The 16,334-nt window shown below is 32.4% G+C and overlaps 1 protein-coding gene across 1 annotated transcript in view; it reads left to right on the forward strand.

The window, feature by feature from the left end:
- The window catches only part of Epha7 (EPH receptor A7), a 166,164-nt gene that overhangs the window by 41,688 nt on the left and 108,142 nt on the right, over positions 1-16,334 (forward strand). The window contains 2 exon segments of the mRNA XM_047558628.1: positions 13,275-13,430; positions 14,293-14,628. Of these exon segments, the coding sequence (XP_047414584.1) occupies positions 13,275-13,430; positions 14,293-14,628 (492 nt within the window).

Here is a 16,334-nt window from a genome sequence, read left to right on the forward strand (position 1 = left end):
TGAGAATATAATTCAAATGGAAAATGAGTAAAGCAAAGATATAATGGCGATAACAAGAGCAATACATCTTATATTGTATCTTCTGAATTCTAATTTTTGAAAAATTTTTATATCACTCAACACAATTTGTATGATAAGAGAAGAATTTCTGTCTGGGAAAATCAAAGAACTTTAAAGCCTTTATTGACACCATGTCTAGACATATTCCTCTAACATCTGTAGCTTGAAAAGGTTCACCTGCTAGCCTCTTACTTAAAGGACTACTAATTTAAACTACAAAATAATCACGTTGGAAAATGTCAAAAGAAATACTCATATCCTTACAAAGCTGGGACTCTCCCTGTTTAATTCTTGGCATTCAGCAAGGATTACCCTTAGCCTTGTCTTGCCTCAGGTATTATGTTCATTATGGTGACATGAAAGCACAATGGAAAATTTTAAGTGTCAGGTACCTTACTTTTCCACTGGTATTGGTACACATGCAAACTGTCTGCTTCACAAATTTTTATACAATGCTTGATTATCACTCAATTACACAGGACTAAACTGGTCACAATTGGCTTTTCTGTATTCTGTTTATTTAAACACATATACTGTTTCTCTTATCAGTCTTTTGTTGAACATTTACCCCCCAAAATATTTCAACTTAAACTGTGAAACAAATCTATTCTAAAAATATTGCTGGACCCATTCCACCTGGTGTCCACCTGTGACAGCATGTCTTCACAATCTGTCATCTGCTTTTCTTCTGTATGTTCTTAACCTCTTTGTTTGGGTACAATTTTTGAAGTGCCATTTTCCCTTATTTTATGCATTCTAGTTAGTAAAAATTGACATTTCCAAATCTTTAGTCAGTTTCTCGGATGATTTGGTACTATATAATTAGGATGACTTAATGCCCTATCAGTTCTCTATACATAATATTATTTTATAGCACTATTAGTGTAGAGATAAAATCAATCATTATATTCTAGTTTATCATTTTCTTTTTGAGAACTTTCAACACATTTTTCATTTGGAAATGTGCACATTTACATTATTATCCTTTTCTGTGAAAACATAATATTTCACTTCTAAATTCCCAATTATTTTAGATTCACATATATTTGTGTACATGTTAAGTCTAGTATTATGCAGTGCTTGCCATTACTTTTTCTGGATTTACTCTTAATGTTAAGGTACTTTATACTTTTGTCCCATTTTTGTTCAATTCAAGTTTTAGCTTGAAAAACATGAAAAAGTATAGGTGCATGTAAATAGTCTTTGACTCATAGTTTATCTTGCCCACGACATGGATCAGATGTCAAATAAATTAATTTATCTTGAAGATATATAAAATTAAAAGGGAAAACACAAATGCACAGAACAGCGTGTGGTTCTATACGTGAGTTTGTGCTCATAATAAAAGATGTAACAGCCCATTGTATTCATATTAATTTTTGTTTATAGTAATTGCTCTTAAATTTTGAAGAGAATCAGTAAGAAATAAATTGAGATGATTTTTATAAAAAAGGCATTAATTGTATTCTAGTGTTTTCTAATATAAATGTTAATTATAAAAATTTTTTAATAGCTGCCCGTATAATTACAAATGTGTATGGAAATTCTAGTTATCCTAAAACTAGGAAAAATATATGTATATATTTCAGTTTGGATAGGTCATATCTTTAAGGTAAAATGGTATTTTTTAAAGAATCCAGAGCATAAGAGAACTATTATTGCTTAGTGCTTTGGCTTGGAAAAGAACACTATGGTTTTATTATAACTAAAATTCACAATGTGGTTGTTTCCCTCTCTTGGACTTTCTTCTATGTTGAATGGAGCTGTCATTTATACATTTCTTTATGTTACTATATTGAGGATGCTGATGCAATCATGTTAGAAATCATCTAAAGCATTATTCTTAAATTGACTGTGCAATTGCCTGCCTATACAGTGTAGCAAGTAACTCTTCTAAGAGTGAAAGCCCATGAAATGTCTCTCCTAACTGATGTAGCCCAGGCTACACTGCCCACCAATGAAAATGGGCTGAATGGGCCACATCAATGCCATTATTGATTATCATGAAAAATTTAGACTTAGTGAATTACTTGTGTTAAGTAGAATGATATTGCAAAATGCACAATGCTGTCGAATGAATATTCTTCATTCTTTCATTCCATAAGTGTAGGTTAATCTATGGGGTACATGTTGTGTTAGGCAATAGGAATTCTTGGATATGTATGGCCCCAGGCCTTCAGGGGTTCATTGTGAGCTAGGAAAAAAAAAAAACAAAGAAATTTTTTAGCAGTATTAATGTCATCATTTTGGTATGTTTCACAGGGTAAAACTGTTCTCCTAAGTACCTTAGAAGGTCAGAAAAAATGGAGGATATAAAGCTTTTAACTGATATTTAATGGGAGAATTATTTATTGAAAAAAGAATGAAACTATGTGGAGTGTCTATTTACATTTCTAACACAACGACTTTTTCTGATAAATTTATAAAAAAAAAACATAATTAAGTGGTATTTAACAAGTACCTACATTGTCTTTTTGCAAAATACTGTTAATTCAAAGTGAATGCAATCTGCCTAGAGCTGTGTGAGATTATTTGTTTGGCATGAAAAAAAAATAACAATTATTTAACTAGTTGCTATTACTAAGTAGAAAGTGTGAGAGTCTAATCATAGGATATTAGTGTTTTGTTTCTAACAATTATATTTATGTCACAAGTTGTGCGTGTATGCCTCTGTGTGTGTGTGTTGCCTCTTTTCTTTTTTCTCTTCTTTTCTGTGGCCAGCTCCTTTTTTGAAAAAGAATGATTGACTTCAACAACATCATTTTTTGTAAGAATTTATTTTGCCTGTTATTACATTTCTAAGAATTAAGGATTGAGAATATCCTCATTGTCCTGATGCATCTTTTTTAAATGTCATGCTTCAGGGTAAACTGATTTCTTTATGATCTTGGAAAATTTTCCACTGACATAACAGAAATGATTATTTATCTCCCTACATGTTCAAACTGCCTTATACTGCTTCAGGGTTATTTGCTTCACAAGACTTAGTATTGATTCACATTTTATAACTGACTAAATAAGGCAAATGTAGTCTTCACAAAATAGCTAGAAAGATTGCTTTAACTTATGACTTTGTTTTAAACATTTTTTGAAACTGTTGTAGAAAATTGATGATGAGAACCATGTTGAATGACTTCGCAAAGTACAGCTCTTTATTTTATAAAATTAAGATAATCTTTCTTTTGACTTTGGATTCTGCACACATTTTTCTACAAATATGTAAACCTAAGTATATCGTGGGATGAAAACCAATCTTTGAGGAGTCACTCAGAAATTTGAATTGTTTGTACTGAGTTAAAAATATTTACTAAATATACCGAAATCTCAAACATTTGTGTATTTGTTGTATTTCTTGTTCAGTTGAAGTTTTTTGACTGAGACTAACCTGCCCTTGTACTTTGCTGTTGTTGGATCCACCAATAACCTCACTGAAAAACAGTCCAGTAACTGCCACAAATAGCTTTCCAGTTTAAATATAATTGGTTGATAATATGTTCCTACCCATACATCCTGCACATCTAACCTGTGCTGTGTAGTTTTCTCACTTCACATTGATGAGATGCTGCAGCTTTGGCAGGAAAGGTGACTTTAGAATCTATGTTCACCATTGAAATTGAGATAATTAGGCAGTTGTGAAAGATAAAAATTAAGCACAATATTTATAATTTATAGAAGTAATTTCCTTTGAATAGCAGGAATTTAGCCTGAGGTCATTCAACTAGTTATCCATACCATTTAACATTACTGATCAAAATGATAATGTAGTTTTTAGGCATTATTATATTGTTTTTTAGGTGATACCTTTTTAGTCCATTGCCTAGCACTGATAGATAGAAAAAGTTAGTTATGTGGTTAGTGGATGCTTCGTTTGGCTATATTTTGTTAATAATTAACTTGCCTTTCTACTACATATACATTTGGTTGTGGGAACATGGCTCAGAGGTTGTCAAGGGTAGAAATACTAGGGTAAGAGAAAAGATATTGCGTGAGAATTGACAGTGCAAAATAGTCATGATAGTTAACTATCAAGTACTTATTCTATGCTGGGCACTGTGCTATGTTCTTCTTTTAAGTATATACTCTAATTCACAACAATTTTAGGAGGTAATCTTATTCCTTTTTTCATTTTATATATGGGAAAACTTGATTCAGAACTTAAGAAAATTTACATAAGTGACACAGCCAGTAAATTCTAGAAGAGAAACCAAACTACTCATTTATAAAAAGAACAAGCTGTACTGCTTCATTGAAATTAGACCTTAATGCTATGATATTAGCCATGTTTATCACTCAAAATATGAATATTATCTTTTCAGAAATGTTTTTTAATAATTGTGTAAAAACAAGAGTACTGATATTTTAAAGATGAATATTCATTTGTAAATGTTGTTGTTTTTGTATGTAAAACCGATATTGAACTTTTAGTATATTTTCATAATGAATGAGTAATAAATTTTTCAAAATGTGATATTGTAAAGAATATTAGAAATATTTGAAAATAAGCTTGACAGTGGCATAAATTCTCCACTGTTTGAAATCTTCCTAATGCAATTGCAGTTTAAGAAACCTCTTCATAGCAGACTCCTCTTTATAATTGCATGTGCTCAAGATAGTTTTTTAGTACAACAAAATATTGCTGTCACAAATAATCCACTCTTGTAGTTACTAAAAATATGTAAAATAACATTTGAGTTTGCTAAGCTTGCTTCCCTTAAATTGTTTTTACAGATTTGCTCTAGATTTGCATTAGAAGTAGTATTAACTTTCTTTAAATTCTTTTCTAGTGCAGTTACTAATATCTGAGATTTCCTAGTAAATTCATTCTTAAAATATATATGGGAATTTTATATACATATTATATATTTTAGTGAAACACATGATTTTCACATGGTTTTAAAAACCCATGCTGGATCTTTTTCTACATGAGTCAAAATGAACATGCACATCTTTGAGAAACCCATCTATGCAGGATTTGACAACAGTGTTACAGGAGAGCTAGAGATGAATCCTAGGCAGAGGGAGAGGTAGCTGGCACTGTCAGAGATACCAGGCATTCAGGATGGCTCTTGAGGAACCTGCCCTTACACACTTGCTGAGGCACTATTGAAGGACTAAGTGGGTATATTGCATATTTGTTCATGGCCGTTTTGTGGGTTGAGTTGGAGTAATAGGATATATACACAGTTTAAAAAATAACTTTCTCTCTCTCTTTCTCTGTCTCTTTTCTTTTGCTTTCTGTACTGAGGATTGAACCCAAGGATACTGTACTACAAAGCTACATTCCCAATCCCGTGGTTTTTTTTTTTTTTTTTTTTAAAGTTAGAGTCGCGCTAAATTACTGAGGCTGGCCTCATCTTGTGATTCTCCCTCCTCAACCTCCTGAGTGCCTGGGATTCCAGGCGTGTGAGAGCTCTTCCAGCTTAAAGATAGCATTTCATTTAAAACAATCTTTGCATAGTTTAACAGTTACTTGAATGACTACTGTGTTACTGTTAAAACAACCTTTTTCAGATTGAAACAAATAACTATTTTGTCCTTAGTACTTTAGAGTTAATAACAAGGACAAAAGGAAATTGAAAGTCAGTGTGAATTTTATTCTATGAAGCGGTGGAGCAGATTTGAACACAAATTCTTTAAGTTAAAATTCACTTCTCTTTTTATATTTCACATTACTTCATAATCCCAGCCTAATATTTATAAAACAAAATACGCAGGACAAGAAAAGACAGGTAGAACTTGACGTCTTTTCCTCCTTTAAAAAAAATCTTTTCAACAGTAACATCAAAATTATGATAATGTTCTGGTAAAAGAAAGAGTGGTTTAACTCAGGCCTCAAGAATATTCTTAGCATATTCCAATTTGATAGTCTACATAATGCTTTTTTTATATCATTTTGTATTATAAATCTTAAAAATAAAACTTTTAAATGTTTCTTTTTGTATCTTTCATTTCCACCATGTATAATATCAATAAAAATTAACTACTTAATTAAGTAATGAAAATAAATAACAAATACATACACACAACACACATTTGTAATGCTCTGAAATGAAATTTTATTTTAGATTTTAAAATTCCCAAACTGTTTTCAGGAACTTGACTACCAAGTTTCACAACCTGCATGATTTCTAAGCTCTTAGAAGTAAGTTACAGGGTAATATGGATGGTGCCTTACAAACTATAATACAGTCATTACATCATGTTGTTTCTATCCTCCCTGCCTGCTGTTCATTCTCAATGTGAAAAATCATAGCATATCAGCGACAGGAGGTCTGGATTTTAGACGGACTTTTGTAATTATTCCCACTGGGGCACTGTCAATAGGATTAAAATACAGATTCTGGATCTGTCCATCCCAGATGAGGTCAGCACTTTGAGCAGTGGGAATACTATTTCTACAAGCTGTGCTCTCCAGTCTGCCTTATAGAAGCACAGATATTAACATGACAAAAATATTTGAAAACTCCTATGGAAACAGACTGGTTTTGCCTGAATTAAGTAAAATGTCCATCTGTAATAAATAAAACAACAGCATTCATTAGAATCCTCAACTATGTATGTATGTAGATTCTACAATAACATTAAAGCCCAGAAAGTTTCAATTACAGAACAATCCACTTATAGTTCATAATTAATAAACTCTTTGCAGCTGTAGAACTGTGGCCGGAAACATCTGCAAAGCCTCATTTTTTACACAGACATATATAATTCCTCCAGAAAAAGTTCAGTTGTGCTTAAATTCACAGGTCTGGAGTTTGAGTAAGACCCGAGGAAGCTGAGTCTCTTGTATTCAGTTAACTCATGGGGAAGGGAGAGTGGGAGTGGAATGGGTGAAGGAAACCACCCCTCTGACAAAGTAATATTCGTAAAAAGTAAGAATGTTTATGATCTAGCCAGATATTTAATTACAACTATTTTTATATAATGAATCAAAAATCTCTCCCAAATAAACGCTTAGTATTGATGAGAAGCTGTTTTTTTTTACATTATAAAACTATTATTCCTCAGATAAAAGATAAACTATTACTTATACAACTATAAAAATACACACCAAATTAATAGAAGAGTAATGACAATACACTGATATTGTTTCCAAGTTTTTAAATTAGTCACAGGTAATTTTTTACACCTAAATACAACTTTATAAAAATAGATCAATAGTATACATGTTAGAAAGATACAGTAATAGATAAGATTGCTATTTTCTTAATGTTTGTCTCCTTAAATGTCAGTTTTGAAGTAAAATTATTAATTGGACTTGTTATAAAAACTTTATTGAAATGTAATTCACATACCATAGAGTTCACCACTGAAGTGTACAATTTAATGGTTTTTAGTAGTCATAGAATTGTAGGACCATCACTGCAAATTGATTTTAGAAAATTGACATCACCCTGAAAATAAACCCTGTACTCTCTAACAGTTGCTTGCCAGTGTTCCTTACATATCCATCTCCCAGTAACCAACAATCTATGTTCTATCTGTATAAATTTGCCTATTCTGAATATTTCATATAAATGGAATTATACATAATGGACTCTTTGGTGATGAAATTCTTTTTTTGCAGTCTGTTATCAAGGTTTGTCTGTCCTCCTGTGTGTGGTTATGCATCTCCTTTGCATTGTTGAATAATAGTCATCCATTAGTTGATGGATATTTGGTTGTTTCCACTTTTTGTCTACTATGAATATTCCCGTGTGACATTTTGTGTGAATATATACTGTGATTTTTCTTATATATATCAAAAAGTGGGATTGCTGAGTCTTCTAAGAACAAGTTTGGGCCTTTTGAGGAAACTGTCAGTCATTTTCAAATTGGGTACACTAATTTACATTCCAACCAGTAGTGTAGGAACTCTCTAATTCCTCTTTATTCTCTCCAGTATTTGTTATTTGCTTTTATATTATATCCTACTAAATGTGGTTTTGGTTTGCACTTTCCTAATGGAAATGCTGAGATGTTGAGTGTCTTTTTATGTGCTAATTGACCATTTGTATATCTTTGTGGAGGAACACCTATTCAGATTCTTCACCTATTGCTGATTAGCTTATGAATGTATTTTAATTTTTGTGCTATTGTTGTTCTTAAATTTTTAATTTATCAAGTTTATTGATATTATCTCATTTTACCTTAAAGTTTCATGTTGCTGACATTTTATTATCATTCATCTTTAGAGACTGTCAGTTTTAAGAAAAGATGTGGCACCTCCAGGATGTTGATTCAGAACACCTGAACAATTTTTAAAATATGGAAATGTTCAGACCCTAGTAATAATTTAATGATTGTAATTGAGTCAAGGTAATTTTTTTTTTTTTTAAATGCCGGGGATTAAAACCAGGGACATTTAACCACTAGGCCACTTCCCCAGCTCTTTTTATTTTTATATTTTTATTTTGAGACATGGTCTGGCTAATTTACTGAGGCTGGTATGAACTTGCAATCTTCCTCTTTTAGCCTCCCAAGCTGCTAGGACTATAGGCATGCACCGCAGTGCCTGGGCAATAATGTCTTCTCAAGGATTCTCTGGTGTGCAGCTATGGAGAACAGCCAAGTAAGATATAGATAATCAGAGTCTTCATGTCCAGGATAATGTCAAGGATGTTGGTGATAAAAATTGGAGCTTAAGATTTTTAAAGTTGAGAGCCTGTTGAGGGTCAGCAAATCTTTCTGGGGGGACTGTAGAAGAAATCTATAGTTATGTAGATTTTCTAGGACAAGACTGTGGGAAGAGGATCATTAGAAATAATAATCACATAGGATATCCCCCAAGCTTACCCATATGAAATAGGCATGTCTGATTATATGCATCCCCATTTAGGAGGGATGATCAATGTTACCTAATTATGTATCCTAGAGGATTGAAAATTAGTGTGCCCCTTTTCAGATGGTCTTTAGAATGTTTAGTTAGAACACAGTTGTTGCAACAGTACCATGATTGGTCCACTGATGCCTCAAGCCTGAATAGATTCAGAGATCAAATAACTGTGGTTTTAATACTTGTTATGCATTGAAGGCAAGTGTGGAATATGTGATTGTTAGAAAGAAGAGTTTAATTGAAAATTATAATATAAAGTTTTAATATTGATTTTCTTACATATTTAAATATTTTTGTACTCAAAATTTTGGTGCAGTATTATTTTTCTTAGGTCCTTGATTTATAAATAGGATACTCTATTGCCTTTTGTGTAAAGAATTTAAATATTTAAATCCCAAATATTATTTGAATCAATTCAGTTTTATAAGGCAAGGTATTCTTAATTAGAAATAGTTTAATATAATGATTATAAGCTATTCCTATCACAGTAAAACTAGCAGATCTTGTAGTGTGCTGCAGTTAAATGTATTACATATATTAGAGTGGATGACATTGTTACTATTATACAGAAGTTTCATGTGTTTCCTAGATTCTCTCCCCACCCCTTTTTTGTGTTTTTTTTTTTCATTTAAAAAACAGAATAAGCAATACCTTGCTTACCATGTGAAATCTAAGATTACAGCTCATACCTTTAGGATAACAAATTTATTTTATGCATTAAGGCCCTAAAAACTGAAAGAACAGTCAAAAGACTAAATGTCAGGCCTTTGTGTTCACAAAGAAAGAGAGCATTCTATAGCAGGGGAGAGATTATTTTTTACAAAAGTAATTAAATATTTGAAACAAATTTCGTACATATCCTCAATTTTCATCAATATAGCACAATGTTAATATTAAAGCAATATGTAGATTTTAAAAAAATCAAAAAGCATCTAAAGGCAGGAAGTTGAAATGTTACATTTCTTATTGTACTTTACTGTAGTGAGTGGTACATGAATTAAAGATCGCTTCATGTGCAAGTGCTGTTGAGCAATTTGAGAAATGTAGCAAAGGATGAAAAGTTTGTAAGGCTGCTGTTGCACAATTCCTAGAAAGATTTTCTTATATACTTAATAATTATGTGTAAAGGGAATTTATCTTTGAGGTTTTGGAAGGCATTTACCTCTAAGGACTTTTTCCTAATACTTTCTGGAAAACCAGCTGCATTTATAGAGAAGAAATTGTCTGGATTTCCGTGAAGCCTTTTTGGGAGCAATTGGAGAGCTGATCTAGCGCTCTCTTATGTGTGTGACTCTCAGATATGCTGCTTCACCCAGTTTCTCTCATTGAGTACTGGCCTCTAGCTCTTTCATGTGGATATCTTATCACAGATTCTAATTTTAAGAGCATCTGTTTCTTCCTTCCCAAGATTTCTACCACCCAATTGCTCACTATTATCCTAAGAGACAGTTTTTGTCTTCACATGTTCTTGGCTTCACTCTTAACACCCCTGCTCCAAAGATTTTGTACTTATTTTTAATAACTCTAAATTGGTAGTTTCCTTAGAGGTTAAAATGAAAACTGGCTCGTTACAACTTATAATTTTCAATATTAACTCAACAGCAACAGAATATTACTTCAAAGAAAATGTTCAAGACTTTTATGGTATTGCCTTTGTCTATTTAATGATAACCACATATGTACTCCATAATTTTGCAGGCAATAATCAGTGCCAAAGTTCATAGTGGAATGGAGAATGCCTATTTAATATCTCTTCTTAAGGTGTGCTAGGATATTATTTTATAGTTTTCTAAGTTAAAGTAATAGATTTTAAATTAGTAGAAGTGCATGGTAAAAGATAATAAAGATCCATTGAAGATTATTCTAGAGTTAAAAAAACCCTTGATACCCATTAAATGAATGCCAAAATTTGACTCATTCTGCAGTGAATAGCTTACGGTTGTCAGTAGTCCTGTGTCCTAAATCCAATTTTAACCTATTCATGTGGAATTATTTGAAGAACTCAGGTTACTTTTTATTCAAATCTGTTTTCCCATCTATTAAAAGGGGAAGAGAATGTAATGTAACTTGAAAATTGAATGATAAGAGTTTTATATTTCTCAACATTAGGTGTCATATATATGGAATATGCATACACATATGTGTATAGATATTTTTGAAATCATTTAAGTTAAACATTAAATGAACTCCCTAATTTGAGGGGGAAATGGAGATTTGCCTTTATTAAGAGGTTTTATTCAATGATTCCACTGGAAAGCATTAGTTTGCTACATACTACTTGTGGAAACCTTTCCTAATAAATGTCATGTTGCCATTGCGGTTCTGACTCCCTGCTCCTGCTCCCTAAGCTCCCTAAAATGTAAATAAATACACATGTAGTCTCATTAAATACTGACAATGTATCTTTTCTCTTTTTCTCACTCTTTCTGTTCTGTGTCTGTCTCCTTTACATTCTCAAACCCTAAAATTTTAAGCCCCAGGTTGTAAGTAAAGCATTACTTTCTCCAATTTTTGGCTCGGGATCTTCGGTCTTTGAATATAGATAATGCATAAAATAAAATACTGGAGGTCTGGGGCTGTAGCTCAGTGGTGGAGCACTTGCCTCCCAGGTGCAGAGCACTGGGTTCGATCCTTAGCCCACATAAAAATAAATAAATAAAGATGCTCTGTCCTTCTACAACTAAAAAGTATTTTTAAAAGAGAAATCACCATTACAAAATAAAAGATACAGTGGATATTTAAAGAATAAAGATTTTTCATCTGGAGAAATCTAAGCTAAATCCTTTGTCCCTCTCCTGTTAACCATTCTCTAATGTAGCAAGATCCCATCTGCAGGTGTTATAGTTTTGTTATAGTATTTTATAATTAATCTCATTGTTTTCTTTGCATCTTAGATTTATAGTAATTGTTACTGAGAATATGTGAAAATGCACTATGCTTCTTTATCTAATGTGTTTGTGATTGCTATCCATTTGTATGAATTGAGAAGCCAACAAAAGGCATTTAGCAAAGTGGCTTCTGAGGACAGTACTGGATTATGCATTTACAATGAAGTGGTTGTAGTTCTGTATATCTATCTATGTATCCATGTATCTATCACATTATAACTTATGTCTAATTAAGTATCTCTAAGTTATATAATATTCCTGTAAAACAGTCTTCTTACAGCTTAAATAATGATTTTGAGCTCTCAAATATATTACAAGTATGCATTAATTATTCAACATGTGAGCAAAAGTAAAGAATGACTCAACATTTTTTCTGAAGATTGTGCCATCTCAATGAGATGAGATTTTTTCCTACTTCCTACCCTCTAAGAATGAAAATGTAATTAAGTTTTTGAATAACACCCAAGTAAAGGATATTAAATAAACTTTCAAACACTAAGTTAAAATTTAAAACGGAATTGTTAAAAAATATTCACTACCTCTTCTTTGTAGATATGTGTTATTAAGTTTCATAAACTGTGGAATGCCATCAATTAATAAAATAATAAAATATCAAAAATTTTCAATGTGATTATATTTAATTGAAGATAAACATAAATCTATAATATGCAGGGATATTAAATGGTGCATTGTTAGCTAATTGAATATCAGAATCTAAATAAATAAGAGCAGCTTCATTAGGAGATGACAGAAACATTAGTACCTCAGTTCACTGCTGAGAGCAGTTGCTGGGTCCATGTAACTGAACCCTTAAACTTTCTCAGCAAAGAGAAAGCGTCATCATCTCTCTAGCATGGATGACTCTCCCCATTTCTGGTGGTGTAGCCATCTGCTCTACATAGGATTTTGTTATTTTTTGTAACAAAAGATATGCACATGATGGAAAGAAGCCTACCTGACAACTTGCATGGTTCAAATTGTATCTCAAAGTTCTTGAGAAGGTGGGCACAGCTAGATCTGTCATATTTAGGTAAAAGATTTTACATCATCATTACTAATTTGTTAATTAAAATTTACTAATATTTTTCAACATGAGCCAATATAACACTTTAAAAAGTTAATTTACAACTACAGGAGACTAAGGAAATGTGAATGTGCTAGGGTAAATCAACAGTTAATTATTGCTGAAATCAAAGTTGAATTGGACTTAAATATCTAAAGTAAATATCCTAAGATTTTGTCTAAATAAATTATGCTAATATTCAGTTTTGCACTGTAGAATTTGGGTTATTGCCAACTAAAGGTGCAAGTTTACTATATTATTTTGTTTCTATTATTTTGTTTTAAGATTTATCATAACATTGAGTCATTGACATATACTAAAACATATCTTGAAAAACTTGTTTTTTACAAAACAAATTTGATACTTATTTGTGGCTAAATATTTCTATTTTATTTAAACAGTGTGTTTACTCATATGTTCCTGTTTTCACTTTCTCTTGCTCACCCAGCCTGTGGCCGTGGGTTCTACAAATCTTCCTCACAAGATCTTCAGTGCTCTCGTTGCCCAACCCACAGTTCCTCTGATCGAGAAGGCTCCTCCAGGTGTGAATGTGAAGATGGGTATTATAGGGCTCCATCTGATCCACCGTATGTTGCATGTACAAGTAAGTTCATGATGTGAAAGCAGCAAAGGGCTTCCAGAGCCCTTCCACTCAGTTGTACCATTGTGACATGATTGAGAAAGCTATTGAGTTTGTAAACAAAATTGTTCACTGTTCTTAAACATTCTGGAAACTTTTCATAAACATAGTTAAGTAATAATATAAAATAGGTATATCATATCATTTTCCATGTGATATTCATTTCTCCAAAATTAAAATGTTTTAATAACATTTTCACATGTATTTAATAGAATTCAGAAAATTAAAAGTTATTAGAGCCCTAAATGGATATGAAATGTGATTAAAATTAATGTTTTCTGAATTAAAATCATATTGCTAAATAGAGCAAATCTCACATTGGTGCTTCTATTAAGAATGTTTTAGAGGTCCAAATTCAAAGCCAGTACTGCACATTACTATAAATCATTCCTGAGCAAATTATGAATGAATAAATGTATTTTTTGTTATATGGCTAAAGGGAAACTATTTCTGAACAACTGCACAACTGTTTCTTTAGGTGCCTTAACTGTTCTTTTTTTAATTGCTTGGAAGAAAAATAGCTAAAGACTGTGGCAAAAGTACAAAGACAGTTGTTATCCTGTTTTCGTTTTGACATATTAAATGGAAAATAAATAAAGCCTCATGCCAAGTGAATTCAAGGAGGCTTTTATATAGCTTTTCTAGTAAAGGTAATGAAATGTTTATATGAAAGAAAGCATTTCAGCTAGTGTTCTCTTTGGTAATTAGGCCACTAACTTAATATCCCCACATAGAATTTGTCGTTCATTTTATTGTTTTTTTTTTTCTATTTTTGTTTATTTGTATTTTTTTTTTTTTTTTTTTTTTTTTTTTTTGGTTTCTAAAGGGCCTCCATCTGCACCACAGAACCTCATTTTCAACATCAACCAAACCACAGTTAGTTTGGAATGGAGTCCTCCTGCAGACAATGGGGGAAGGAACGATGTCACCTACAGAATACTGTGTAAGCGGTGCAGTTGGGAGCAGGGCGAGTGTGTGCCCTGTGGGAGTAACATTGGGTACATGCCCCAGCAGACTGGATTAGAGGATAACTACGTTACCGTCATGGACCTGCTAGCCCATGCCAATTACACCTTCGAAGTAGAAGCTGTGAATGGAGTTTCTGACCTGAGCCGATCCCAGAGGCTCTTTGCTGCTGTCAGTATCACCACTGGTCAAGCAGGTACGTGTTGTGTTTGTCTTTTCGGAAGGAATAATGTGTGTGACTGTATAAATAAGGTAGAGCTTGTGTATTTACTTAACACTGCTTGATTTCCCAGCTCTAATTATTTACACCTTGAACTTTTTTTCTCCTGTTGCCTATCAAGCCATTACTGTACTCATTAACACATCCCTAGATCTTGCCAGAGAAATAAAAGGGGATAAGTTGTAAACCAGTTGAGACTGCCGTTAAGTCAGACAACTTTGTTGAAAGGTCTAGAGAAAAGTGAAAATATTGGTCAGAATGAGGTGAGGGATGTTTCTCGAATTTTTACCTGTTGTGCATGGTACCTGCTCATAATCATAATCTACATGATAATTAGGAATAATGAAAGAGCTGGCTCGCTGACTTATATGATGTCAATAAGCACTATTTTACTGCACAGAATATGATCTTTGTAACATATGACAAGTCTGCATTTAAATATTCATGAGGAGATTTTAAGTTCCTCAGTAGGTTTGTGATTATATAAATGTCCATAATATTGGAATTAAGTACTTGGCAAATATAAGGGTTTCAAAAAATGATAATGATAATCATGAACTTGTAACTTAGTTTAAAGTAATTATTTATTTATTTTTTACTAGTGTTTGAGTTGTTCTCCCTAGTCATTCTTTGTTATGGTTAAGTAGTTTTAGGAAAATAATACTGGGAAGGAAATTTCAGAATCTGGAGACTTCTAATCTTCAGAAAATCATTAGTACTTCAGCAAGTTTCAGAAATAAGGCTATCTTAGTCTTTTGAAAAATTCTTGCAGCTGAAGAATGAGGCTCTGTAGCAGATGTAGCCCAGTGCTGTCTTACTGTCTTGAATAAAGTTGGACTTAGACTAGAGTACAGAGTTGTGTGAGCATGCTGGTTAGGCTTATCAAGAGGTCTTCTTGGTCTTTGGCTGTCTGTCTTAAAACATACAGTAATAGCCCAAATTCTTGGGAGAGGACTAATCTATTCTTCATTTCTATGCCAATTTTAACAAAATGTTGCCTCTTTAAATTACATCTGCAAAAAGAATACTGTGCATGTGTTCTCATGCACCCACGAGTGGGTTCTTATTCTAAAGGTTTCATTCTGACATTTATTTTAAAAGACTATTTCAAGTCTGATCTCCTGTGTAAGAGCAGATACATGAGATCAAACACAGAAACTTAAGACTTTAATAATGCGACAAAAGAAATAGCTGACTTAACTGATGTTTGACTTATTCATTTTGCCAACAATATTTGCACTCTTAATATTCTGTTAACATGCTTTCCTTAGTAGATATTTTCACCTGTGTTGAATTATATTGAAACTTGTCATCTAAAATTTATAGTGAGTGGGTTTGAAGCATTCTAGGTTTTTGACATTGACATTAGGGCTATCTTTTGGAAACATTGATAGGAACTATTGGGTCTATTTAGCTAGAATAAATTTGTTTTATTCCTATTAATATCAAGAAGTGATATTTTTGTATGTATGTATGTATGTATGTATGTACGTATGTTACTAGAGATTGAATATGCAGCATTGGGCCACTGAGCCACATCCCCCAGCCCTATTTTGTATTTTATTTAGAGACAAGATCTCACTGAGTTGCTTAGCACCTTGCTTTTGTTGAGGCTTGCTTTGAATTTGTGATCCTCCTGCCTCAGCCTCCTGAGCTGCTGTGATTACAGGTGTGTGACACCT

The sequence above is a fragment of the Sciurus carolinensis genome, chromosome 7 (genome assembly GCF_902686445.1).
Source record: "Sciurus carolinensis chromosome 7, mSciCar1.2, whole genome shotgun sequence".
In the NCBI taxonomy this organism is placed as follows: domain Eukaryota; kingdom Metazoa; phylum Chordata; class Mammalia; order Rodentia; family Sciuridae; genus Sciurus; species Sciurus carolinensis.